General features: G+C 40.2%; 1 protein-coding gene across 1 annotated transcript; it reads left to right on the top strand.

Annotated features, from left to right (window-relative positions):
- The first annotated feature begins 10,156 nt into the window (after window positions 1-10,156).
- LOC109991173 (axin-1) lies at window positions 10,157-23,909 on the top strand. Its single transcript, XM_020643401.3, has 13 exons — window positions 10,157-10,336; window positions 11,222-11,915; window positions 13,439-13,632; window positions 13,728-13,883; window positions 14,445-14,579; window positions 14,699-14,795; window positions 15,229-15,366; window positions 16,169-16,556; window positions 18,119-18,296; window positions 18,409-18,585; window positions 19,327-19,626; window positions 19,708-19,857; window positions 19,953-23,909. Exons 2-13 carry the CDS (start codon window positions 11,292-11,294, stop codon window positions 20,077-20,079), a joined length of 2,664 nt encoding a protein of 887 aa, XP_020499057.1. The 5' UTR covers window positions 10,157-10,336; window positions 11,222-11,291; the 3' UTR covers window positions 20,080-23,909.
- Window positions 23,910-26,359: the final 2,450 nt, after the last annotated feature.

Below are 26,359 nucleotides of genomic sequence, written 5' to 3'. Positions count from 1 at the left end.
ATAATGAAGTGAATGGTATGATGTCTTATGATGTTAAAGGAATCAATATAGTTTAGACATTCCTGAAGGAAAGATGAACTCAGCTGAAAATTTGTTTCCTTTAAACTATATTAAAGTTCAATACAAAAGCATTGCCATGAATACTACCTTCACAAGGTTTATATTTTATTTTAGATAGTTGGCTTTGAGGAATGTGGTTATTTTTTTTTTTTAATTTGGGTTGTTTAAAATTGTTGTTGCACTGGAGTCCATATGTACTGAAGATGATACTGATACTTTGTCCTTCCCTCTTACACATGCATGAATAGAAGAAACTTGTCTCTATTATTGCAGTGTGGCACAAATCCACCTCTCACAAATACCTCAATACATAAAACTTAATGTTCACTACTCCCACACTATCACAGCTTAAAATGATGAAAATCTAAGGCAGGGCTGTTTCATTGTACTGTTGTCCCTAATAGTGTTACCTCTTAGACAAATCCTTTATTCCAACACCTTCATTTACACAAACAAACACATATCTGTGACTTTTCTTTATTTCTGTACTAACAGGGAAAATGCATTACAGCTAAGATGTAGAGGACTATCATTTACACACACTCAAAAAATATGAGTTTTTCAATTGATTTTTTTTTTCTCCTCTGTGGGCCAATGTCTCTAAAAAAATTTTAAAGATACAAAACACCTCATGGGCTTTGTGTGAAACTTTTCTCTAGTTCACTGTTCCCTACTCACTTTATAACGTTTTAAATGTACATAGTGTCAAAGGGCAAAGTAACAACACTGGATCACTAGTTAGGCTTTGTGTGTCATACACATTTATTTTTCTGTATAATTAATAAAAAATGTTAATAATTAATTAATTAATAATTAATATATTAATTTCAAAATGTAGCTGATTTAATGTAGCTGATTTTATTTATTCAGCTGCTTTACTGGCTTATGTTGAGTTTGCTTAACTAATTTGCTAGCTTAATCTATAGTACACATTTATATCTTATTACTAAATTGCAAAAATGCTACAACAAAGAGTGTCTTCATAAAAAGGTTGCAAGAGGGCACATGTTTTATTATATTATTAAAGAGATAAAAGATATCTTTTATCTATTCATCAAAACTAACATTAGCAAGTGTAGCTGTAGCATAACCGACCCATGACAAAGAAAAAACAGCTGAACTAGTTTTTCTAAAATAAAACTAGGCTAACCCAGCAAGTAAGCAGAAACTGCCCTCTTTCTGTGGTTAAATTTAGGTAATAAATTTAGCCTTGAAATGGATATACAAGGGATTTACAACCTTTCTATCTGTAACTCATCTTTAAGCTAGCCTTGAAATATAAAACAGCTTTTTGTCCACTTCACTGTATTACTGCTCTCTGCCTTTGTAGTTCAGACACAAGAATACAGTTTGTCTGTTATTGAAACTAACTGTTTGTCAAAGATATGCTGATAGTGTAAAAGATCGGCTTTATTCTGTTTGCTGGAACACAATCGTTGGTCAAACGCTTCTTATTCTGTTGCTAATTATGTATGTTTTCAGGGTGAGATCTCTTTGGATTGGATAACAGCTGCTGCAGAGGATTGAGAGTGTGACAGTGAAACATGTATATGTGATTTTCAGGCAGATGACAGACAAACAGAAGGGCTCCTCCAGAGGACATACAACTTTTAACAGGATTGGAAATGGTACCCACCAGCTGTAAGAGGTAAGAGAGAAAGAGCCGGGGATGAGAGTCAAAGTGGGAGAAAGGAGGGGTGGAGACGCAAGAGGGAGTGTTTATAGATCGGTTTGAGAAGGAATTAACTGTCATTTAGCCACAAAGTTTACTAAAAGACACATTGGTGTTTGCTAGAACAGCTTGGGACACATGGATAAGAGAGATACAAAAAAATGGGTTTGTAAAAGGAGCTAGCTTTGGGATGAATTAAGCCGTAAAAGACATCATCAAACGCTGCAGGCACAGCAGGGGGTCTTGGGATACACCCGTCTGAGAGTTGGGTGGTGTGGGTGTGTGCATGTGTGTGTTTAGTTTGGTACTGGCCTAATAAACCATCCATCTGCAGGGAGAGGAGAACAGTGGATGTGGGGAGCGGGTGGGGGGTTACAGCACCCTTTATGCTCCATATTTACACTCCTTTCAAATGCACAGACGGACAGATACACAGTCCTGCCCAGAGGTTCTTTGATGTTTGTCGATACCGCTGCGTGATGATGTCATACGGCAGAGAGCGAGGGTTGGGAGGCATGATCAAAGGAGAGAGGGAGGGATGAAGACGCAGGAGAGGATATCCAAGACAACAACGGGACAAAGATGGCGACTGCTTCTGCAATGGGACGTCCACTAGCATCCAGACCTTCGGATCCCCAGTTTGAACCATGGACGTGCGGCGTATTCACTGCCCTTATTCCAACAGGATGACCACCAGCATGACATACTGGAACAACCAAGCCAACCTCAGCCACCAAACTACCGCTGGGCTAGCACGGTAAGCTCTCCGTCTACCTTAGTCTTTCCTCCGCTGCTGTTTAACCATCAAACTGTGGACGCACCGATGTCTGGTTACCACCACTCCATCCCTACTATTTATCATGAGTTGCCATTCTTTTTGATAACACATTTTGTACCCATTTTCTTTCTCTTTCTCAGCCCTTTTATCATGGTCTTTTGGCTGTTAATATAGGCCTCTCTTTGCCATCAAAGGCAGCACATCAATTGCCTTGACTCCCAAGTGTATGTGTGAGGGTGAAAGAGAGAAAGGGAGAGAGGAGAAAAAAGAAGAACACCATGTATCAAAGATCAAGGCACGCTTTCATGCTTGATTTTGGCCCTGGTTGGGTTTTGCTTCCATCATCTTTCCATCCTCCCTTTTTTCTCCGTGTTCTAGGGCTGCATACGCTCCCCAAAACCCATCGACATTTCCTCCCATCCCTGAGTGTTCCACATTTCCCCATCCCCGAAAAATAAAATCAGACGCTTTTGTCGGGGAAATTGAAGCAAAAGATATTTTTTCTGTTTTTTTTTTTTTTCTTTGAGAATTTTCTGTGGCTTGCAGGCTACAGGGCCATAGCTCTGCCCCAATGATGACAATACGTGAAACAATATTTGAATAAGCAGCAGGAGGGCAGCCAGCTAATCCACTGTGGCTAATCCAGTATTGGTGAAGGCCATATTGGTAGCTGGAGTATTCAACCCCATCACAATACACATCAGCAGGACGCCATGGCAGATATACTGACACTCTCACTGCAGGCATGGCTGGGAAAGGCCAACAGATGGATGGATAGGTGGGTAGATGGATGTTTGGATAGATGATATAGAGATAAGAGACAATCGCATAGAAGGTTGGAAACCCTTGAAACTAATGTCATGGTTTATATTTGACAGTTTATCCATTCCTCTTTTATAACTTTTTAAAAGTATTTTAAGAAAAACAGAGGGATTTGTAGAATTGTGACAAAAAATAGAGACAAATGACATATTCTTCATCTCTTAGTGTCCATCATGTCTTTGTCTAAATAAATATCTTCATCTTCATCATATAGTTATACATTATATCAGATATCCTCCATATATAACAATGAAACGTTTCACTGTACACGACGAGGCCTGCTCCTTGTCCTTTGTTAGGTAGCTTTCTTAGCAGCTAAACAGAAAACTTGTGTCCAATTAATTTTCTTAAAGAGCAGAGGTCTGTTTCTCTTTCAAGAGGTATATAATGAAGATTTCACTCTCTGTGAGTATCTAAATGGGTCTTTGTGCTGGGAGGCCCCCAAGAGATAAGCCTGTTTCTGACAGGCCTCCGTACAGACACCCAAATCTGCTGTGGCAGCTGCAACAAAGGGACCCCTGAGCTACACCAGCACGCTGACAAAAAGCCCCATCTCAGTAGTCTAAAGGGGCTGCCTCAATTTAAGAATTGATAATCCACTTTTGGAAATAGTTGTTTTTATCATATAGTTGACTATTCAAAGAGAGTAATTCATATGGCTTCTTTTTCTAGTCATATGACTCTAAAAGTAGTTCAGACTAGCTAGAAAGGGCAGCAGTTGATGGGTATATATTGACCACTAATCATTGACAATGTAATTGACCAGTCATGGTTCCACTGTGGCTATTGCTGTAAAAACTAAAGCCACAGAATGTGTCACAATAAAAAATAAAGAACTACTAAGAATGAATGGTGTGAAAAAATTGATTTCAATGTCTACTGGTATAAATCTAATTCACTGATTAACTGCAAGGATCTACTCATAAATGATACACTAGAATAAAGACACAACTGTGTATGATAAAATTGCAGGTTGTTGAATTTTATTTAGCTGCTTTACTATAAGGGTCCCGGTATTGTATTTGTTTTGTTTTTTTGTTAGTTTTTGGGCCTTTTTTGCCTTCATTTGATAGTACAGCTGAAGAGATACGATATGTTGGGAGGATAGAGTAGGGGACGACATGCAGCAAAGGGCCAAGGTCAGAATCGAACCCATGGCCACTGCAATGAGGACTATAGCCTCCGTGTATGGGGCTTTGCAACACGACCTCTAGGCTGTCCTGCACCTTGGGGTCCTGGTATTGTTGATGTGGTCTCAAGGTCACTCGGGCTCAATAACAATGTTATTTGGGTTACCTTTGTTCTTTTCTTCCATGATAAGACAACATGTGTGCTGTGAGAGAGACATATCATTACAACCATACTGTAGATATTTAAGCACTACACATCTGTGAAGGTTGACAAGTTAGCAGTATTTTGTATTTACGGATACAATTGAACATTGACTTTGTTGACAATTTATAATCTGCATAATAAACCAGCCTGGAATGACTCTTCATTTGCTGTCCTAAATAACAACAAAAGCAGCTCATCCTTACTTTTAAGAAAACTGGAGTGGCAAATGTGTTTTTTGGGGGAAAATGCATAACCATTAAAAGATCATCACTATAGTTGGTGTTAGAGGGTATTTTTAGATTTAATGGTTTTGGCCAATAGTCAATACATATAAGAAATCCGAACACAAATTACACTGACTAGACAAACATAATATCACATGCTCTAAAATTGCTCATACTATATTTAGCTAGAACTGAAATGGTTCTTACAGGGTAATACTTTTTTTGCATTTACTCACTCTCACTCCTTCATGATCGTGTCACCTTAGCCACAGGTTTTTACACTCTGTTGTTGAACATGCTACACACACATTTCTGAAATGCGCAAATAGGATCCTATGGACATGCAATAATGGAGAGATGTCAGAGTGAGGGGTGCCACAGCAAGCACTGCTGTAAACTCCTGAGCTGGTAGGGGGGGTTCGGTGCCTTGCTCAAGGGCACCAAGGTAATGCTCAGTAAGTAGACTGGCTATACCAGACCAATTTCCAGACTATGGACTTGAACCAGCAACCTTCTGGTTCCCAACCAAAGTCCCTATAGACTGAGCTACTGCCGCCCAAATTGTAACTGCTGCAACATCATGACAGAACATTTTTTTTAAACTTTAGTCAAATTTAAACATTTTTTTTGCAGCAGTGGGAATCACTACACCTAGTTGGAAAAAGGCCTGGACCTCCATAAAATGTTCCGTTTAGTTTAGTTTTTTTGTAGAGACAAAATGACTGGTGACATTCAAAGATGATGCAAGGAGTATTTTGTTGTATCTTTTTGTTTTGGAAAAAGAAGGGTTAGTTACCCAAGTTTCCAGCCTTTAAGCTAAGTTAAGCTAAGCTAAAAGTGGAATGAGTGTTATCAGCAGTTTCTTCAAACTCTAAGGAAGACGACGATGACTAAGAAGAGTCCCACATATCTCTTGCTCTCATAGATCCATAGATAGAGTAAGTGTCAGAGGAAGCATACAGCCAGGTGTATTAGTGCCCCCCCTGAGTGATGACCTTTTTCAGCTAAGAGCTTAGACCTCTACAGAACAAACTCACACACACACACGCGCGCAAACACACACTCACACATACGTGCGTGCACACACATACAAAGTCAAGATTCATTACAGATTCATAAGTAACAACATGCCCCCAACCCCTCCTCACCAAGACATCATAAAGGTCAAGTTCATCTTCCTCAGTATTCTCTCAGTGTCTCCTTTCTCTCCCCTCATTGTCTCCAGAGGTAACACAGCAACCATAACAACAGCAGCCTGTTGCAACTAGAACCTGTTTGCTCATGTGTGTGTGCCCGTGTGTGTGAGTGTGTGTGTGTGAGTGAGTGTGTATTAACTGCTGAGGTAATAAAACAAAATTATATGAATATATTTACATAATGGAGCGTGTTTAGCTTGGCTGTAAGGTCTGCCAGTCAAGCACACTGAAAACAATTATTAATATTTCTGAAAGCTATACTGCAAACAATGCTGCCAGTCTTTATTACTTCCCACTGAAACACTTCTCAGGATCTCTTGTATTGAAAAATCTTCATTGGCTTCCAGTCCAGTACGGAATGGAATTCAATATATTACTTCTTGTCTATAAAGCTCTTAATGGTATGGCCCCTCAATAGCTCTCTGACCAGCTCACTGACTACAGCCCAATCAGATCCCTGAGATCATCAGGTACAGGCTTCCTGAATGTATCTAAAATTAAAACACAATCAGGTGGAAGGTGCATTTAGTCACCATGGTGCCAATCTGTGAAACAAATTGCCAGCTGACCTGAGGTCTGTGGAGACACTATGTTATTTTAAAAGTGGCCTTAAACATTGATTTTTCCTCAGGCCTTTGGCATTTAGTTTATCTTTGTATGGACCGGTGTGTATTCACATGTAGGTCATGATGGTTTGTTTTTGCTTTTATTTTCTGTAAAGCCGTGGAGTTTACATTTGAATTAAATGTTATCATTGTCTTTTCTGGTTATCCAAACGCTTCATTGTCCATTTTCCCTTTTTTTTGTTATTGTCTTGATATTGTTCAGGCTTGCTCCTGAATGATCTCACAAGTATAAATAAAAGTTGATTGATTGGTTTGCTGAAACCAAGTCAATTTTTCTAACCAATATCCTCAATATCTCTCAGGAATATATTACAGTAGGCTATTTAAGGCTATTTCCCTGGTGGTCTAGTGGTTAGGATTCTGTGCGCTCACCACCGCGGTCCGTGTTCAATTCCCAGTCAGGGAACTACCTTGGGGTGGCAGTATCTCAGTCTGTGGGGACTTTGGTTGGGAGCCAGAGGGTTGCCGGTTCAAGTCCCTGTGTGGACCAAATCTGGTAGCTGGAGAGGTGCCAGATCACTTCCTGAGCACTGCCAAGGTGCCCTTGAGAAAGTACCTCTCTGGTACTCAGTTTGATGTCTTAAAGCTGTTTTTTTATTTTTTTATTTCCCAGGTTCAGATAACAATGGAAGAACTGTCCACAGAGATGAGGACAGCTATGTGGACCTCACCTGAGCCACCTGACCCCCCCTGTCCACGTTGAACAGCTAGTCTCACCAGAGACATGGTAAACGTCTTTGCTAACTTTGGTACATTATGTTTTAATTCAGAGGTTAAAAGGAGAAGATGAACTCTATCTTCTGTATCACACTGTTTATTATGTAATTGCAGTTTCTTCATATAATACAGTAAAACCTTTAGCCTCTCATGAAGCTGAGTGTTGTTATGATGTCTCCAGAGACAAACACTGAAGCTGCTTGAAGACAGCTCATCAGACATTCATTCATTCCTGAGTCATTAATTCACATTGGATTATTAGAGTTGCATGTTCTTGAGTGTGTTTTGTCAACATTTGTATGTTGATTTAACTGTTCAAAGACATTGGAATGTAATGAACATGAGATATTTTTACCTTTAATTTGTATTTCTATTACTGATTTTTGCTAAAGAATTCAGTGTTTTGTTGCTTTATTTTAGCAACCTGAATTTCTTGTAAAGGGTGTTTGTAGATAGTCAAAGTCAACCATACCACTCTCCATCCAAGTTTGTTAAAAATTGTAAAAACAAATAAATAATAATATTAATGTTTATATGCCTCTTTAGTGCAGCTCAATCCAGCTGCAACATTTTTTATCTCTGGCCACCAGCGCACTTATTTGATATTATCCCTTAACAGCACTTCTTGTCTCCTTGCAAACTTGCTACAAAACAAAGCTTTGAACAAAAAATATGAGAATGTTCAGAGGATGTCAGGGATGAAAAACTTTATTACAGTGCTTACTGTGATGTTTAGCCGTATTCATTTTTGCCACCCCATTACAGCCAAAGAAATGCAGTATAGACAGGGGCTGCTCTGGTACATGTAGCCACTGCCAGCACTAATCCAGAAGTAAGTTCATTTATAGTCAATATAGGTTGCATTTAGGAATCAACACTGATTGAACATCCAAATACACTTAAAATAATATTTCTTTTAAGCATGTACTTTGCTGATTTAAAGTTCAAATTTGAGTTTGACCTTGGAAGAGGCAGAGTTCACCCAAAAAAATAGGCAACTACTAAATGGTCCTTTTGAAGGGGCTGACATTGACATGACATTTTTTTTTCAAGTATTGTTTTAATTTCCTCACAACTGGTCTGATTCAAACATTAGTTAAGTTGAGACCATTCAACATTAGAAAAAATAGGTTTTTAAAAAGACGAATTTAATGTGAAAAATGTATTGCATCACAAATGAAAACAACAGCTTCTGAATAAGAAATATGTTTTACATTAGTTTCACATGTTTTTAGGGATAAGTTAAATCTATTGGTGACATTAAGAGAGGAATTAATGACACTTAACTGTGTGCTAATCTTTCTGTCTTTCTCTTTTGTGTCTTTTTCCACTGTTCCTCATTTCTCTTTCTCTCTTTCTCTCTCTCTCTCTCTCTCTCTCTCTCTTTCTCTCAAACACACACACACACACACACACACACACACACACACTCACAGCGGTGGTGGCAGCTCGGAGCTCCTGGCTGGCTGACTGACTGACTGACTGACTGACAGCCCGGCGAAGGCGAGTGACAGGCGGGATGCTCAGGTGGTGTCGGCGGCGATGTGCTCTCTGTGTCCTGTCACTCACCCTACTACCGTCAGCGGAGATGGGATCCGTTTACTGAACACCTGTTTTTACTCAGGTAAGAAAAGCCGCGATGGGTTGTCTGATTGTTTTGTCACAGTTTCCACCTGACATGAGGGAGTCTCAGATTTGTCTCGCAGTGTGAATATCCGAGTACAGTGCTGTTCCTGCATGTGTCGTAGCCTGTGTTGGTGCTTTTTTAAAATTATTTAAATAGGCTACAATGCAATGACATTTAAATTGACGGCGACGTTTGGTACTAAAAACTTGCCGTAAACAGTGTAGGCTAATAGTCAAGAATACTAATTAGTCTCAATTAAAGGCTACGGATAGCCTGTACCATTCACTTTATTTTGTGAAATTGCGTAATGACCTTTTGGTGTCCGTAGAGGGCGCTAATTGGATGATCTTTCTCTGCCATATACCGTTATGATCTATTCTATTACCTGTGATTTTAACTGAGGTTGGGAGCCTATATTAATTATAATGATATTATATTATTATAAATTATACAAAGAATAGCTTAAATATCGTATATAGTTTCAAAGGCAACATATAGCCTAGATACTATTAACATGTATGTACTGATCCCTCAGACAGTGAGCCAATAGGCCTTGTCACATATTTGGGGTTGCATATGGGAATCAAACAATGGGCAATAGAGGAATGACATAATAATCGGAAATATTGTAAGAGATAAGTGTGAATGAAAAGGTTTGGACCAAAATTAGGAATCTTATAGGCCTAATTCTTGCCTATACCGCAATCTTTTGTCTGCTATAATCACTTTTCAAATTACAAATTCACTATCACTGGAATCTAGCCTATTTAACATTCATTTTTTCTCAAAACGTGTATTAACAACATTAACTTATTCTCATTTAATGATAGATCAAATTAAGTAGACTATAAAAGATCCAAAGGAAATGTCCCATGACTATTAGGTTCTTTTAAATTGAATTTTCTTTAATTCGCTTTGACTGAAGTCGTTATTAAATAAAGTTACTTGAAGGCGTCCCAGCACTTTTGTGATATTGCAACTTTTAAGTTAACTAAGGTTAATGATGTAAATTAGTACTTCACCTCTGACAGACTGAGGGCTTGTTGATGCCTGTATAAGTTTTACGTACGGCACGACGTCGACGTGCACGCACGACGTCTCTGTGGCTCAGTATTATTGCTCAGACAGCAGCCACCATGGGGAGTTAAGGGGATACTCGACGGGTTATTTTCGTTAATATTTAATATCAGAAAGTTATCCATATGCTGCGTTTTGGGGCAAACAGTTCACGCCAGTATCCCCAATGCAGTGGATTACGGGGACCGGGCTTTCAGAGACGGTAGGAGGAATACTTTTGTGGGAAAACACGGGACGTTCACGTACCTAGCTAAGCTAGCCAGCTAACAAGCTAACACTCAGGCTAGCTGGCGCTGCAGCCAGTAGAGTGGAAAAACGTGCCTTCGCTTTCTTGTTTTGATTGATCTTAGATGGGCAGATTTGTTGGTGTTTGTCGGTACGAAAGTTTACCTTCCTTCTCTGTGAGTTAACTCAGCATGAATGGATTTACAAAGTGCGCTTGGGTTGAAGTGTTTTTTTTTTTTTGCACGCAGGCCCGTCTTGTGTGGTTGTAGAGTTTGTTTCTGTACCCATCCCCCCACAGTCTTTTGCAGGCCAAGATGAATGAGATTCTCACTTCAAAGCGATGGCATTGGTGGTGGCATTGCTAAAAGGCTAGCTAGCTGTCTTAGCTTGTTAACATTACTTGGTAATTTAGAAACCCGTGTCCCATCGAGGCGAAGCTTTATTTTGACAACTGTTGACGCAAGGCTTTCAGCTAGCTGCTAAACTAACGCCTTAAAACTTAAAGTTGAACTTCAGATGTGAATTCAAACAAACTATTGAACTGTTTCTGATGGGACAGGCGTCTTAGTTGCTAGTTAAAAGTGTGTTAGGGTTTTAACTACATCCAATGCTAACTCCTTGTGTGTATCGATTTAGCATTGTAGCAAATTTATTTTAAGTATTGAGACTTTTCTCCCAATGTTTACCACACTCGTCTGTAACCTCGTTTAATGCTTTATGTGTTTGTATCGTTTCTGCTCATCATATCATTTTGTTGTTATGACTTGACACAGTTAATGGGGTTGGATGAGTAATCCACCTTTAAGGTCCTTGTGTTCACTTCAAGGGCCATAACTACCTTCTTTTCTTATTTTCATCACAGGGTGAATTGTTTTCCAGCAAAATCATTGCAAGAGGCGAAGATCTGACCTCTGCACTGTGCAACCAGAGACATGAGTGTTGTCAGAGAATTACATGGGATTGGGTACAGGGGCGGCGGTGGCGGGGTTGTGGCCTCTCTGAGCGGCCCTACCCACTTTACCGAGGATGCTCCGCGACCCCCGGTTCCTGGTGAGGAGGGATCTGATGTGGACCCCCCAGTCCAGTCGGCCAACACCCGTCCTAACGCCCTTTCCCAAACTCTTGGGTATCCCACTTCATCCTCATCCTCTAAAATGGGGGATCCATCAAGTTATACACCCTCCTCCTCGTCAGCGACCCCGCGTCGCCCTGATCTGGACTTGGGATATGAACCTGAGGGCTCGGCTTCACCAACTCCACCTTACCTGAAGTGGGCCGAGTCACTTCACTCTCTCCTAGATGACCAGGAAGGCATCCAGCTGTTCCGAAACTTCCTTTGCCAGGAAGGGTGTGCGGACCTTCTTGACTTCTGGTTTGCTTGCTCGGGGTTCAGGAAGACAAGCCAGGAGAGGAGGGCGAAGCTTGCCAAGGTCATCTACAGGAAGTACGTTGTGGACGGCGGTGGGATTGTCTCCAGGCAGATCAAAGCAGCGACCAAGAGCTTCATCAGAGACTGTGTTGGAAGGCCACAACCAGACCCTGCCATGTTTGAACAGGTAATAAAATCAGTGGTATCATGTGTAAAGGTTCATACTATGGGCAGTGTATGTTGAATTACACATAGATTTTTCACAATCTGTGTTTGTGGTCCATCTTAGTTTTTTGAATAGGTCTGGTGTAGCCAGGCTTGTCCTGAAATTTTAGGCAGTAACAACTTTAGCCCATGCTATATTTTATTGTTTTATATACAGCAATTGAAACTGAAGTGTGGCTGTTGGAATGATCATGTGTTACACCCTGAAAATACCCTGATTAGCTGTGATGCCCGGGCTGTACAGTTTGCTTCCATTAAAACTGGTATAGATTATCTTTGAAAAGTGACGTCATGCATAAGTCAAATCTCATTTCATTTTCAGTATAGCATGTTGTTTGGTGTATGTTTTCTCTGGGAGATTTGCATCCAATGTAAAAGCTGCTCAATAGTTCAGGCAGGCCAAGTGCTTGTGATGGATATGCCATCCATATTCAGTACAGGAATGTTGTTTCCCTCCTGGAAAGAATCTTTAGGGGGCAGGAACTATGGCCCAGGATCTATAACTGGACCTAGGTTACTGAATTTGAAATGCGCTGAGAGTACCTGAGTACTTAAAATGATTCTTCTGTTGCCCATATGTCACCGTGGCCATAAGGACTGTAGTAGAAATTAAAGTCATATTTGTAAACAGCGGGGTAAAGATTGCAGAGGTTTCTGGCTTGCTGCTTTTTTAAGTAAATAACAACTAAATACTAACTCTGGTTACGTTTTGGTTGGAGGTTAGTATTTTACCCTTTCAGCTACCTGGCCCCTCCAACTTTATTTCCTTACAACTGCAGTTCATAACACACCACTGCTAAACAAAATGTAGTCACAGATAGAGGTTACATAATCTCAATAATGAACCAATTGAGGCTGATTTTAGTTTTCTCTGCAGTGAATTATTTCCTACACTTTCTCTTGCTTTCTTTTCGATTGCTGTTTTAAAGAGGATTTATGAGTTGGTTAAAAGTTGTTAAGAAGTCAGTAATTATACATTTCTGCTTCTAGTTAAAAACATGTCAGCAAAGCAAATTACTGAGCGACTTTAACTCAAACCTTTTGTATGAGGACCGTCAGAAAAGCTTTTAGAATGGTTACATTGTGTTTTACCTCTATATGTATCTTTCTGTTTCATTCTGGGAGGAGTGACTGGATAGATAATAGGTTACATAAATGTTCACCATATGTAATTGTTTTGGCCTGGAGTGTGTATTTGTTTGCTATGGACAGTAAGATAAGTAACCTGTGTTCACTTGTATGCTGGAATCCAAGCTGTGTTGTTGTTGTGTCATGCTTAAGTCAATAAAAGAAGTTGCAAGCAAACAGTCAGGTCAAACCTTTTAAGACTGATCAAAACTAAGGCTGTGATAGGCGGTGTGTTGATGAGAAGCTGCGTTTAAACTTGAATTATCATATTTAAATTTGTGTTTAAAAACGGCAACCTCTTAAAACATTATTTGTGAACTATCTAAAGTCCGTGACCATTGTGTTTGTTCGTCTCAGGCTCAGACAGAGATCCAGGCCATGATGGAGGAGAACACCTACCCTTTGTTTCTGAAGTCAGATCTGTACCTGGAGTACACACGGACAGGAGGGGAGAGCCCCAAGCCTAACCCAAGTGATCAGAGTCCTTCATCGGGTCTAGCAAAACCTGTGCCTGGGTACTTACCCACACTTGCTGAGGATGAGGAGTGGAGGTGAGCTGATGCCACACTCAAAAAAACGTAAAAATGTTCTCATAACGTGTGATATGATATGATGCTTAACGAACAGCTCTAAAATCTGATCATAGGTGCGGAGGAGGAGGTGTGAGGGATGTGGAGGAAGAGAAAGATGAAGACGAGTGTGGAGACACACCAGCTAGTAGGCTGACTCAGAGCCTGCTGATGCAGACAGCACCGCAGAGAGCCACGACGAACAGGAGGAAGCCGGACAGCAGGGAGTACAGGTGTGTATGTGTATAACAAGCCACTTGTGTGGTAAAGTTAATATTGTTTCCTCACGTACATATGCATGCACCACTAACAAACAACTACTTGAATGAATGAATGAATGAATAAATGACTTTGAATATATTCAGCTCTTTTTAAAACTTGTTATTTTACCCAGGCAGTTTTTACTTGAACTGATTTTAGAAGGAATTGAATTTAAGTTGGGTTGTTTTTTTACCGGAGATTGTTTTAGATGTCTATATATTAGTTCTCATCTCTTATACTGTGACTACTCTCTCTTCTCAGTATTTCTCTTTGAAATTTTCTTTAAAAAATAATAATTTTTAATACTTTAGGAAAGTAATTAAGTCTTAAGAAAACAGCAATCCAAATGGGCGCTGCCTTGGACGCAACCGTATTTTAGAAGTATGGAGACAGGTCTATTTCATAAATGTGAATTTTTGATGTGATTCAAATACCCTCTTCACTTATTCCTGGGGATATGCTGAAGCCTTCTTTGTCCCAAATACAACACTTCAATGTAAACTAACTAGATCATAATCTCTTCTCATTCTCAGAACATGGCGGGAGCCGGTAAACCCGTACTACGCAAACATGGGCTATGCTCGTGCTCCAGCGACCAGTGCCAATGACAGTGAGCAGCAGAGCATGTCTAGCGATGCGGACACACTGTCACTCCCCGACAGCAGCGTGTAAGTACACATAAAGATTGTTTACATAAATCGCTCTGGACTAAACATGTTAAATCACAACACTAGTTTGCTGCTGAGGTCAGTGTTTGATTATTGTGTATGTGTATCTTTGTTTGCAGAGATGGTATTCCTCCATACAGATATCGGAAGCAGCATCGTAAAGAGATGCATGAAAGTGCCAAAGCTAATGGACGTGTGCCCCTACCTCATATACCTGTGAGTTTTTTTTTTTTTTATTAGCCTCATATCGGCATTCATGTAGCATTAATGGGAACATGATCCCTGATGACTTTATTCCAATATGTGCGTAACAAACGCTGTTGCAGACTACAAATAGCGAAGAGAAGTTAATCTTGTAACACAGTAACTGTGTTAGATCAATAACAAAATATAAATACAATGGCTTCCCAATATTGTTCCTAATTGGAATAAGCATATTCTATTTCAGGTTTCCATTTTTAACTTCTTTTTTTTTGTGGCATTTTTGTGTTTGTTTTGGAGCCATTTGATACATTAGTTATAACAATTCTTCCTGGATACATTTGACTATAGTTCTCATTTGAGTTTATTAAGAGGGCACCTATATTTCAGTTTCAGATGTGGGTGCAAACTTGTTTTAAATAATTTCTTTGTTTTTGTCTTTCTGTAGCGCACGTATCGCATGCCAAAGGACATCCATGTACAGCCTGAGAGGTTTGCTGCGGAGCTTATCAGCAAGTTAGAGACGGTTCTCAGAGAGAGGGAGGCTCAGGAAAGACTTGAAGAGAGGCTGAAGAGAGTACGACTGGTGAGTTCATAACAGCGTGCTGGTGGTGTTTCCTGAGAAACACTTGATTAATATTGAATCAAATTTAGCATTTTATGTTTTTACTTAAGAGTGTGTGATTGCAAATTGTCTCACTGATAAAGGAGAAGATGATAATATTTAAAAATGGAAATATCGTGTTTTGAAATCATAATGCAGAAAAAGCGGAAAACCTCCAACACATGACCAAAAAAGGATACTTTTTTATTCCTACAACGCAATTCAAGTATTGTGTCACTAAGAGGGTTGTTCTGATCAGGAGAAAGTCCTTATTTGAAACTGTTTTAATCAGGTTTTCTTTTATTTGTGTTGGACCACGGAGCTAAACAAAGTTCTCCTGTACATTGTATTGAAAAATGGCTTCTGTACTTTGGTTGGCATTGTATTGGATCATTTGATGTTTCCTGACTAATTGCAAGCAGCAAATAATACAGTCACCAGAGGTCTAACATCTTTTAAAGTTATTTAGATTAGTTCCAAAGTTTTTTTCTCTATTTCACATTTTAATTTTCATCGGCGGCGATCACTTTCCTTAATGCCTCTCTATGTCTATCTGCCACCGCTGTGTTAGGTTTCAAATAGGGCTGTAGATCTGTTGTTTGTTAGAGCTTAGGTACTTTCAATACTGAAAAACACAAGAATAAAGCAGATTGTATCATTATATAACGTCTAGTATCCAAGAGAATCTTGAATATCAACCGTTTCTACAACCAACCAACTTAGTTCTTACTGCTTTAAGCGTGTGAGGTCACACTTTAAAATCTTTGTCCCCTTATTCAAACAGGAAGAAGAGGGTGATGATGCTGACGTCTCCGTGACAACCTCCATGTCTTCTCATAGCATACCACTTACCCTCCCCTCATCATTTCAACCTCTCTACGGCGCCCGTTACTCAGAGACCACTGCTAACACAGCAACGGTGGCCACATATGGCGGCCTTGTTGCCATGGAGGATCCCCTTGATGACGACCCAGAATCTATCCTGGATGAGCATGTGCAGCGTGTGATGAAAACGCCAGGCTGCCAGTCGCCAGGGGCAACCAACAGCACCTTAGGAGGAGGTCGACATTCTCCTCCCAAATCATCACGTTCGCCTGATGGGGGGATTGGCCCTCCTCACTTCCCCCCTCACAGAGGGGGAGTTCACACTCTGCCTGTTCCCGGGGTCAAAAGTAAGAGGCTGTGGGGCTGAAGGGGCACGTGCACTGATTCTTTTCTGTTACTTTAACTCTTAATTACAGTTCTGTTGTACGTATTCCTGTTCTCATTAGATAAGATGCTGTTATATGCTCATATTGTACCACATCCCCTTGTTTTGCAGCTGTCAAATTGAAGTGACTGCATTTTTCCGATTAGAAACAAATCTCATAGAGAGACAAACACTGAACAGTAGCTCATCTCACCATTAATTTCCGACCTCTCTGCCCTCAGTTAAGTTTTCCTCAGGTCACTGGCAAATCAGATTTGCTTTCCACATCAGATCTTTAATACAGACAGTCTACACTGGTTTTGCAAGTGATGATAAGGGTTTTTTATGTCCAGAGACTGGAAGAGATGGACATTTATAGTAATCCAAATTCTCAGATACTTGCATAACCTTATGAACAAGTACTTGCTTATTATATCTTTTTACCGTAAAAAAAAAAATGAATCTAACACAGACCTCCCGTCCTTTATGTCTTCTGAGACATATCACCAAGCTGTCCACCAGCCTGTACTAACAGACACTTTACTGTTCTGCAAAATTCTGCTACTCATAAATCTTTCCTCCATGTGCTTGAGGAAGCCTTCTCCTTCCATAAAAAACTTAATGGTAGCATATTTCCAGTTTTAGCTTATTTGGGCATAAGGCTAATCTTCTTCGCTCTGGTGTCATCACAACAGCATGCTAACAGGGTTATCAAATATCTTGATGTGAGACTGCCTGTTGTCTGTCTCTGTTGGTTTCTCCTTGTGCTTTAACCTTATGTGGTAAATGTCTTTCAACATCAAACTTGTATTTCTATCAAAGGTGCACCAATAGTCTGGCATGTGAACAGAATCTATACTCTGCTGTCACAGTGAGCCCTTGTTGACTATGAGCTGCATTGTATGTGCAAAGCAGCAGAAGCTGTGCACTCCCTTGTTGTCAGTGTATTTTTTGTGGCTAACATCTCTTTTTAGATTTAAATTTCACGAACTGATAAAGCATTTCTTTGATTGCGGTTGAAATTGAATCATCGGTGTGTGCTCTGTGTAAGTTTGAAGCCTGCAGCACCCCACTGTGCAGTAACATCAGAGTTCCAGGTGTCTATGGTGAAGCTTTTAGCTTTAACATCCATTCACTCGGCTTCTCATATGTTCTTGTAGAGGGAAGGCAGAGTACTCTCGTATGTGATGTTGAACTGTCTCTTGATTCAAAGTGTTTTGTCGCTTTCCCACCATCACTGGGATGTTATATTACATCTATATATTGCAATGAGGCCGACCATGTTAACTGCTTTGTTTCCTCTGCCTTCTATGTTTGGTAGAACTCTCCGTTCTACCGCCATCCCTCAAGTTAGCTTTGGAGAAATTGCAAAAGCCATAGACATTTCATGGAGAGAGTCTATTATCTCACTAATTAGCAGTGGTGTATGGATATACCGATCTGAATCAGGATCGTCGCTCTAGAAGATCCAATCGTATTGAATCGTCTTGTAAAGGAGAGATTCACTTCCTCTACTAATTAGCCTCGCTGTGATGTCTGTCTCAGGTATGCATCACCACAAACCGTTGTACCACCACAGAGGAAGAGAAGGGCAGGAGGAGGCCGGCTCTAGGTCCCAGGCCAATATCTTATGGAATGGAGACCCAGCCAGCCAGTATGCAGGGAGAAGTCGTAACTACGCCGATGGAGCGGGAGCCAGCACGCTGGAGGGCATGGGTTACAGGTAGGCTACTGTGGTTGAATTCTAGCACATATTCTTGGCCTTAAGCAATCTACATATGCTGTTTTTTGTTCTGATTATCTCACCTGGTTTGTGTCATCTGTTCATTCTGCAGTAGTAAAGGCAGCACACTATCTCGGCGAGGTTGTAAGAAGTCGTCAGAGACACCTGGGAAAGTGGATGATAGTGGGCGAGGCATGGAGGGCCAGGTACCACTGGATGATCTGGAGAGAAATCAGAAGATCCTGCAGTGGATGATGGAAGGAGATAGACAAAGGAAGAGCTCACATGGGTGAGTAGTATTATATTAATGTCTTACAACTGGTTAAAATGTGTTTTTGGCTTTATATTGATAGTTTGAGTAATGATTGATTCATTTGATTGAGATTGTATTGATTTACAAGCCCAAACGGATGTGCCAGTATAGTTATTCAAGAAAAAGTATTAGACAAGAGGCAGCACTAAAAATGCAGGACAATAGAAGTGGACTCACTAGATCTGTGAATGCTGACGTGTTGTATGACAAAAGTAGCAAGACATGAAATTTAGGGTAACAAACTATGGGGTCTCATGGTGATGATGATGTTGAAGGAACGCAACAGAAAACACTGTTAACACAATGAAACACTGTAATGTACAACATACCCAAGAATGTGGAAGCTCATGTTGCTGTTCACAGAAAAAACTCACTCAAAGTTTTTAGGAAATTGAGCCTGTTCATATTAAACACATTCAATTGATCCACTGTTAATAGAAAATATTGACTAATACTGCTTTACCACAAATTTGTGTTCCCCTTACGCTTTCCAATTGATAGGATGTATCAGTAGGCTCTATCAGTCACTTTTGTTGTCATGTCCACATACAGTATATAAAAACAAACATGCACACACTTCTACACAAAGCAGGCTAAAAATCATGTTTGGGGGATTTCACTTCTAGAAGCTGGATTAAATACTGTTCTAGATTCCTTTTTTTGTTTTTTAATGTCAAGCCTTGATGCTCATCTTCCCTCTCCCTGTCGTCTTTCCAGCGGCAGCACCAGCAGCTCCAGGAGGACAGGGGCCAGCAGCGAATCACCGCGTCCAACATCAGTGGAGCGACCTGGAGCTGTGCACCCCTGGGTCTCTGCACAGCTGCGTAACAACCCCTCCTCCGTGTCCCCGGCCCTCCCTGGCTCTGTGTCCACACAGGTCCAGCCCTCTCACCCATTCATCCAGGATCCAGCTATGCCACCCAACCCGGCTCCCAACCCGCTCACCCAGCTAGAGGAGGCTAGGAGGAGGCTTGAGGAGGAGAGAAGGAGGAATGCGATACAGCAGGCCAAGCAGAGGTACAATTTTCTTACCACTAATCAAATGTGTCTTTGTTGGCTTATTTTCTAAATTGACATGGATTGACATCTTTCTCTAAGGCACAAGTCTGGTAAGCGCCAAGTGTGTGACAACATGACCGTTGCTTACTACTTCTGTGGAGAGCCTATCCCATACCGAACATCAGTCAAAGGCCGTGTAGTGACTCTGGGCCAGTTTAAAGAGCTGCTTACCAAAAAGGGCCATTACAGGTAAGAACATCTTGACTCATGTATTATGAAATATGGTGAGTTTTTTTGTAGCACTTCCCTCTAACATTATCCTGCTTGTCTGAATTTGTTTGCAGGTTCTACTTCAAGAAAGTGAGCGACGAGTTTGACTGTGGTGTGGTGTTTGAGGAGGTCCGTGACGATGACGCCATCTTGCCCATCTTCGAGGAGAAGATCATCGGGAAGGTGGAGAAGGTTGACTGAAATGTTTGGGAACAGGAAGATGACATGGATCATTTGAAAAAGAAAAGGAGATGGGAAGAGAACTTTGGGATTGGACCGAATTCAGCTGTGGGAAAATGTACGACAGAAAGTAGAAAGATGGAAGGAGCGATGTGTGACAGAAGGTAATTGAGCTGCGTGGTAAAAGCTCAAGTAATAAGGAAGTGGTTCATTTTCACGGCATATCTGGAAATCTGCATCATGCCTGGATCAAACACACATACTGCGAAGAAGATCGGCCAGATGAAACAGAAGCAAAGGAGAGGAACTTTAATTATTTCACCGTCTCGTCTCCACTGTGGATATATGAGGAGCGCTGTTAAAATCTGATGTCTGTCCAGTCTTCCTCTACGATGGATGGAAAAGAGTGAGGGGGCTGCTGGGGGAGGAGAAAAGGAGTAAGTAGTCTTCCATCTCTGCTCTGGAGGAGTCTGTCCTCCGCAGACCATTTTGATGCTGCTACATTACCATGGAAACTCTTCAATCGGTGCTCGGGACAGTAAATAAAGCGTTTTTTTTTTGTTGTTGTTGTTCCATTCGGGAGTCTCGCTGCCTTTTGCTGTCTCTGTTCCTCATCAGCGGGGGGAGGAGAGAAGAGGACAGAGGATTTTGGGGGGAGTGGAACTTTAGCCTGCTTCTCCTCTTGTCGACGTCATAGCCTCAAAGGAGAAACTTTTCTCACCGTGATTCCTAGATGTCATGTAGTGATCTCTGACACCGACATGTTCTCACAACAGTTCTCCACACAACTTGTTTACCAAAGCTACATATTTTTGATAAGGCAAGTACCCTAGCTACTTGTTTCATTTTATTTGAATTGTCTATGTACAAGGCAGGTACTATTACTTATTAATGAAGCCTAATTTCGTTGTATCTCGACTTTAATGTTGTATTATTGTGTATGTTTTGAAGCTAGTTCATTAGTCATTTCAGGGCAGCAATGTTTTGTTTTCTCCTCTTAATAACATATCTTCACCTCAGTTCTGTACTGTTAACTTTGAGTGTGCAGTTTTGTTCTCCTAAGTGATGGATTTTAATTACCGTAAAATCCGGAATACAAGTCGCACCAGTATTGTATGTAAGAAAAAGTCTGTTTTTGAGGGTCTCCCAGAGAGGAAAATGGTTGAAACTGTCTCCTGCGTGGCGATTTCTATCGTGTTCAGCAAAGTCATCAACGTGCCGTTCCTGTGCAGCTGAAGTTGGCAGTTGTTTTTGCTTTGTGGAGTTTCCACTTCTACGAGCTACAGTACGGTAGTTGAGCTACGGCGACAGTTGGACCCAAAGCCCAACAATCATGCTGCACAGCTCAGCTGGTCGCTCGTTGACGTTACTGGGGAATCTTTTCTATCAAACCAGCGCTCCACAAAGTTTTTTTATACTTAACAGTAAACCACTGTTTTCTTTTAAGTGCATGACTTCATGAGGGAGGAAAAAGGTTCAAAAGTGGGGCTGCCAGCCTGGTCTTCGATGCCATGTATCCCAGCACAGCTTGCAGTACACAATGTATAGAGGGAAATGTTCAATAGCGTCAGGTGGCGTGCAATGTTGATGGTGGCGGCGGCACTCACTGTAATGATGGCACGTGTGTCAGCCTTTTATACTGGTATATTGGTTCGCACCGGTATATAGGACATAGCCAACTTTTTAAATGAAAACAATTGTTCTTATAAATGCGTCTTATACACCGGATTTTACAGTAAAACTTCAAAAATTCTCATGAAAAATAAAAACACACTAAAATGTGTGACACCTTTGACCACACTATCTATTGTTTCTAACAGCTCACACCTCATTTGTTTGTGTAACTCCCAAGCTCAGTCTAGGTGCCTGCCTGTCCAGTGCCATTACTATCTAGAAAGCTTATTCTGAATCATGGTATGTGTGAGGGGGAAAAAAAACATGTCATGTACACCCGAACTCAGCCAAAGAGCATAACGCGCGTCCCTTGAGCTGGCATCATGCTTTTGTCTGTGCAGTCCAAGTCTGCGAGTTTTGAATCAATTTTCCCATCATGAGCAGAATGAAATCTTAATCTTCTTGCAGATTCCTCAATTATTTGGTCTTAGGACTAAGAACTTGAATTAAAATCTACATCTTGTTCTGAAAGTATACATGACATTTTGGGAAACTTGCTCTGTTTTTTTCTCGCTGTGAAACGGTGAAAAAATTCACAACAATTTAAGTTTGTATCGCAAATGCTGAGCGACAGCTCTTAGCTTAGCTAGTATCAAACCAACCAACCAACCAACCACAGCAAGCCTGGCTTCTGCCATAAAGTAAAATAAAGCTTCAAATACTCTTTATTTTTATCATTTAATATTTTCTGAACGTATTAACTCATCCATAAATTATTTCACCACAGTTTTCTTAACCCCAACGGAATAAATTATGTGAGAATTTTATTGATCAAATTGCAAATTATTTTAGAGATTACAATTTTAGTTTGATTATGCTTCAAAATACTGTAAAAAAGAAAAGGAAAAAAAAAAGCTCATCCCTGTCACAAAGCCACAACTTCAAATTTCCTGAACAGTCCACAACCAAAGGATTTTTTTATTTGCCATCATTGAAAAGAAAAGTTGAGATTCCTTCCATCAAATAAGTGGTAAGACAAGTAAATTATAGATTCTTGAATGTGTTGTGGGTCTGTAGCCTATTGCCACAGCCAGACTAGCCGTTTCCAAGTGTTCAGTGTCTATGCTAATTTAATCTAACCGCTAGCGGGCTGTAGCTTCATGAAAAAATTCAAAGAAATAAGTAATTTTATCAGCGTTGCTTCAGCGAGACAACTCATTAGCATATTTTTTAATTATGTCAATCTACTCCTTCAAACTTTACTACAGAAAGGCCGTCGAGGCCAGGACACCACAAAGCACCGTGCAGCTGATGCACTGATCACACACCAGCTATGTAAGCTGAATGTACTTTGACTTTTTTAAAAACTTTAAACCTCAACAGAAATCCCTTCGCTGGTCACATCATCATGTCTGTTTTCAGTTGTGATCTCATGCTGATTGTTTTGTTTTATCCATGCTGGTAGTTCAATGAATGTGTTCATCAAACATAGAGATCCTACCAAACTTTGTGCAGGAATGTCAAACACAATGAGTCCAGGGCTGCTGCCCGCCAAGGGAAGCATAGGATCTTAAAAACATATGTCATTGCTTCAACCCCTTATGCCTTCAATATAAAAACAAAATATTAGATATGTTTGTTTATAAAAAAAAAAAATGTAATTTTAATAAACACCAAGCATGTTCTTTATAAGGAATGTTTTCCTGATGAGTTGAATTATCTATTTTGTTTTAATGTTTATGTGCAAACTGCTAAGGCCCTCTGATTTATTTTATGTTTGTGAGAAAGAAAGCCCAGGGACAGTTGAATGACAACATTTGTTGAGAGTTGTTTCTTGTGATAATGATTTGATGGGGGAAAAAAACAAACAACTACGTCTGTTGTGTTGTCAGTTAGTGTGAAACACAGTGCCTTTATCATGTTATCTTTATAAATATCTTTATTGAACCAATCCATACTTTTTAATGGAACTTTTTACTTTCACTCAGTCCCGTTGTTTTTCTTTCCTTTCTTTTTTTTTTTAGCTGCAGTCATTCTCGCTCACTCCTGTTAGAACCTCTGCTGTAAATATGTACATTATCATTTCATATGTGTCTTCAGACCTGCACCACATGTCCACGGTGTTTCTGTTTTTCAAAGGTAAACGCCAAGATGTCACTGTGCTGGTTCCACTTGTACATTTCTTTTAAAAAGGTACTTCATAATAAAGATGTTGAATAAAAAAAAACTGCCTCACACTTCTTGCTTCACATCATATATATTGTTCTGTCATCATTCTCAGGGTTATAACAGTAGTCAAACGTTACAGTGCTTTTCAAAGGACCCAAGGACACTCAACACAGAGAGAGGCACATCACATGAAAAAACATTTTTTCTGTTTCTAAATCAACCACAGATCTCGTCGTGTGAAGGGCTGGAGAGGGTCTGGTAGGAACTTTTGAGCTGAGGGGAAGGGGGGGGTTAACCTTGGCAGCTGATTTCTTTACATACTGGAACCTTTCCAGGGCTTTGAATGGTGTCCTTCATTGGACTTTATTTAATAATTGTAGATAAGGGTTGCTAATGGGTCTCTATCACAGAGGGAGTGATGGTGTGAGTCAAGAATTTTTGGAGGTGGTTTAAAGCAAATATTTGATGAAATAAATCTAAAGATTCACTGTCATCCTTGTAGTGATAGATCTTATGACAATGAGAGGCTGGAGTTTAGGGTTTACCAATGTTCTGGCATTTTGGCGAGCAATTAAAATGTGGTATTTTAGATTTGGCAGATCTGTTTGGTTTAGATCTGCTCATCCTCATTTGGAATTCCTCTGAGTTCTTTAGTGTGCCTGGGGTGATTATACACATAATAAAAGCATATGTCTGCATTACTAGAATGTGTATACATACTGCAGGTTTTATAACTGGTTGGCAGCACCTGGAAATAGGCATTATGACAGGGTGCATCATTTCCCACTAGCACTCTCAATGGTGATGGCAGTAATCATTAGAGCTAAGTGGATGGTAGGTGGGGAGACACGGCAGAATGGGATGTACCTTCCACCAATTAGAGCATACATGGATTACATGACACTGGTACCCACAACAGTGGCATGTAAAAAAAAAAAGGTTACTTGAGAGATTGAATCAGAGTATTAACTGGGCTAGGGTAAGGATTAAGCCTGGTAAATCTTAGGGAGCCTACTCTAAACTACATATGGAAACTAGCCTTTTGGCTAACTGGCATATTTACAGAAATATTGATTAATATGCACTGTCCCTTTAAAATTAAAATAAATACACCTAGAAGCATCACAGTGTCCAGAGGGAAGATAATCGAGAGGAAGACTTTATTAGATGAAGAACAAAGTCCATCCATATGGGAAAAGTCAGTGGAGAGCTTGGGTAGGTGGTCTAATGTGGACCTGAGTGACAGGGAACAGATAAAACAATTTGAGGAAAAATGTTGCAGCGGAGATAGGATGGAGAAATAAGTCAGGGCTCCTAGGCCAAGTTAAAGCTGTGGTGTCCGCAGTTTAGACAATTTCCTAGGTTGATGTTGCTGCTGGTCTTTGGGAAAGGCATACTCCAACTACCAATAACTTTAACAGTGGAGTTCAAGTGTGCAAAGGTGAGAAGAGAGTTGTTCCCAACAGGGAGAGAAGACAGGGTTAGTTATTTGGTCCCGAATCCAACTAGAGAGCCAGTGTGTAATAAAGCAGGTCCCAAAGAACCTTTGACTGGAACATTCATTTACAGCGTCTGGTGTGCAGTTAAAACAGTAGTGAGCTGTTTAGCAACAACTTTCAGAGAAAAGAAGTTTAGGAATAGGTTGGTAGTTTTTAGGGACAGGCTAGTTTTCTTAAGAGTGTGCACAACAGCAGATTTAAAAAAAAAAGAAAAGAAAAGGGTGAGACACCACCAGATTGCAATAAGATATGTATAACCGCAACATACTAGTCAAGGACCTATTTATTAAGCACATTTTTGAATAGCGAAGCTGGCAAGATATCCATTGGACTAGAGGTATATTTCATCCACCAGGTCAGTAAAGTCTTGCAGGTAGGTTTGTGTAACTCCCAAGCTCAGTCTAGGTGCCTGCCTGTCCAGTGCCATTACTATCTAGAAAGCTTATTCTGAAGCATGATGTGTGTGAGGGGGAAAAAAACATGTCATGTACGCCCGAACTCAGCCAAAGAGCATAATGTGCGTAGGTAAGCGTCCTTGGGTTTCATGAAAGGCGCTATATAAATCTAAGTTATTATTATTATTATTAGGTTAAATAGGAGTTGAACAGCCTTATCAATGGCTGATATATAAACAGTAAAGTTGTGTAAGGGTTGATGCTGGCTCATCTATAGTCTTAATATCCTCAAATTTATGTTTTTGACATACATTAGGCATTAATTGAAGTTTCATTTTGTTGCCATATAGCCTATCAATAATGTTTTCCTCCTAGTTTTAAAATACCAAAAGAATACCTTAGAACATCAGATCAAGTTTTTTAATAGCTCTATACATTTTTTTACAAGTAGAAATATCCTAAATCGATGCACTTAATGATCCTATGGGAAAATGAGGCAAATTCCAAAACCTCTGTAAAATAACAACAACAACTACAACTGTACTTTAGCGCCATCTTGTGGACGTTTACCAAAAAGACGAGAGGTCAAAGTTTAAATATGACGCAAGCACGTACAGGGACGAA

Source organism: Labrus bergylta, chromosome 1 (assembly GCF_963930695.1).
Source record: "Labrus bergylta chromosome 1, fLabBer1.1, whole genome shotgun sequence".
Classification (NCBI taxonomy): Eukaryota; Metazoa; Chordata; class Actinopteri; order Labriformes; family Labridae; genus Labrus; species Labrus bergylta.
The sequence above is the reverse complement of the archived record's forward strand: the minus strand, read 5'-3'. Positions and strand labels throughout refer to the sequence as shown.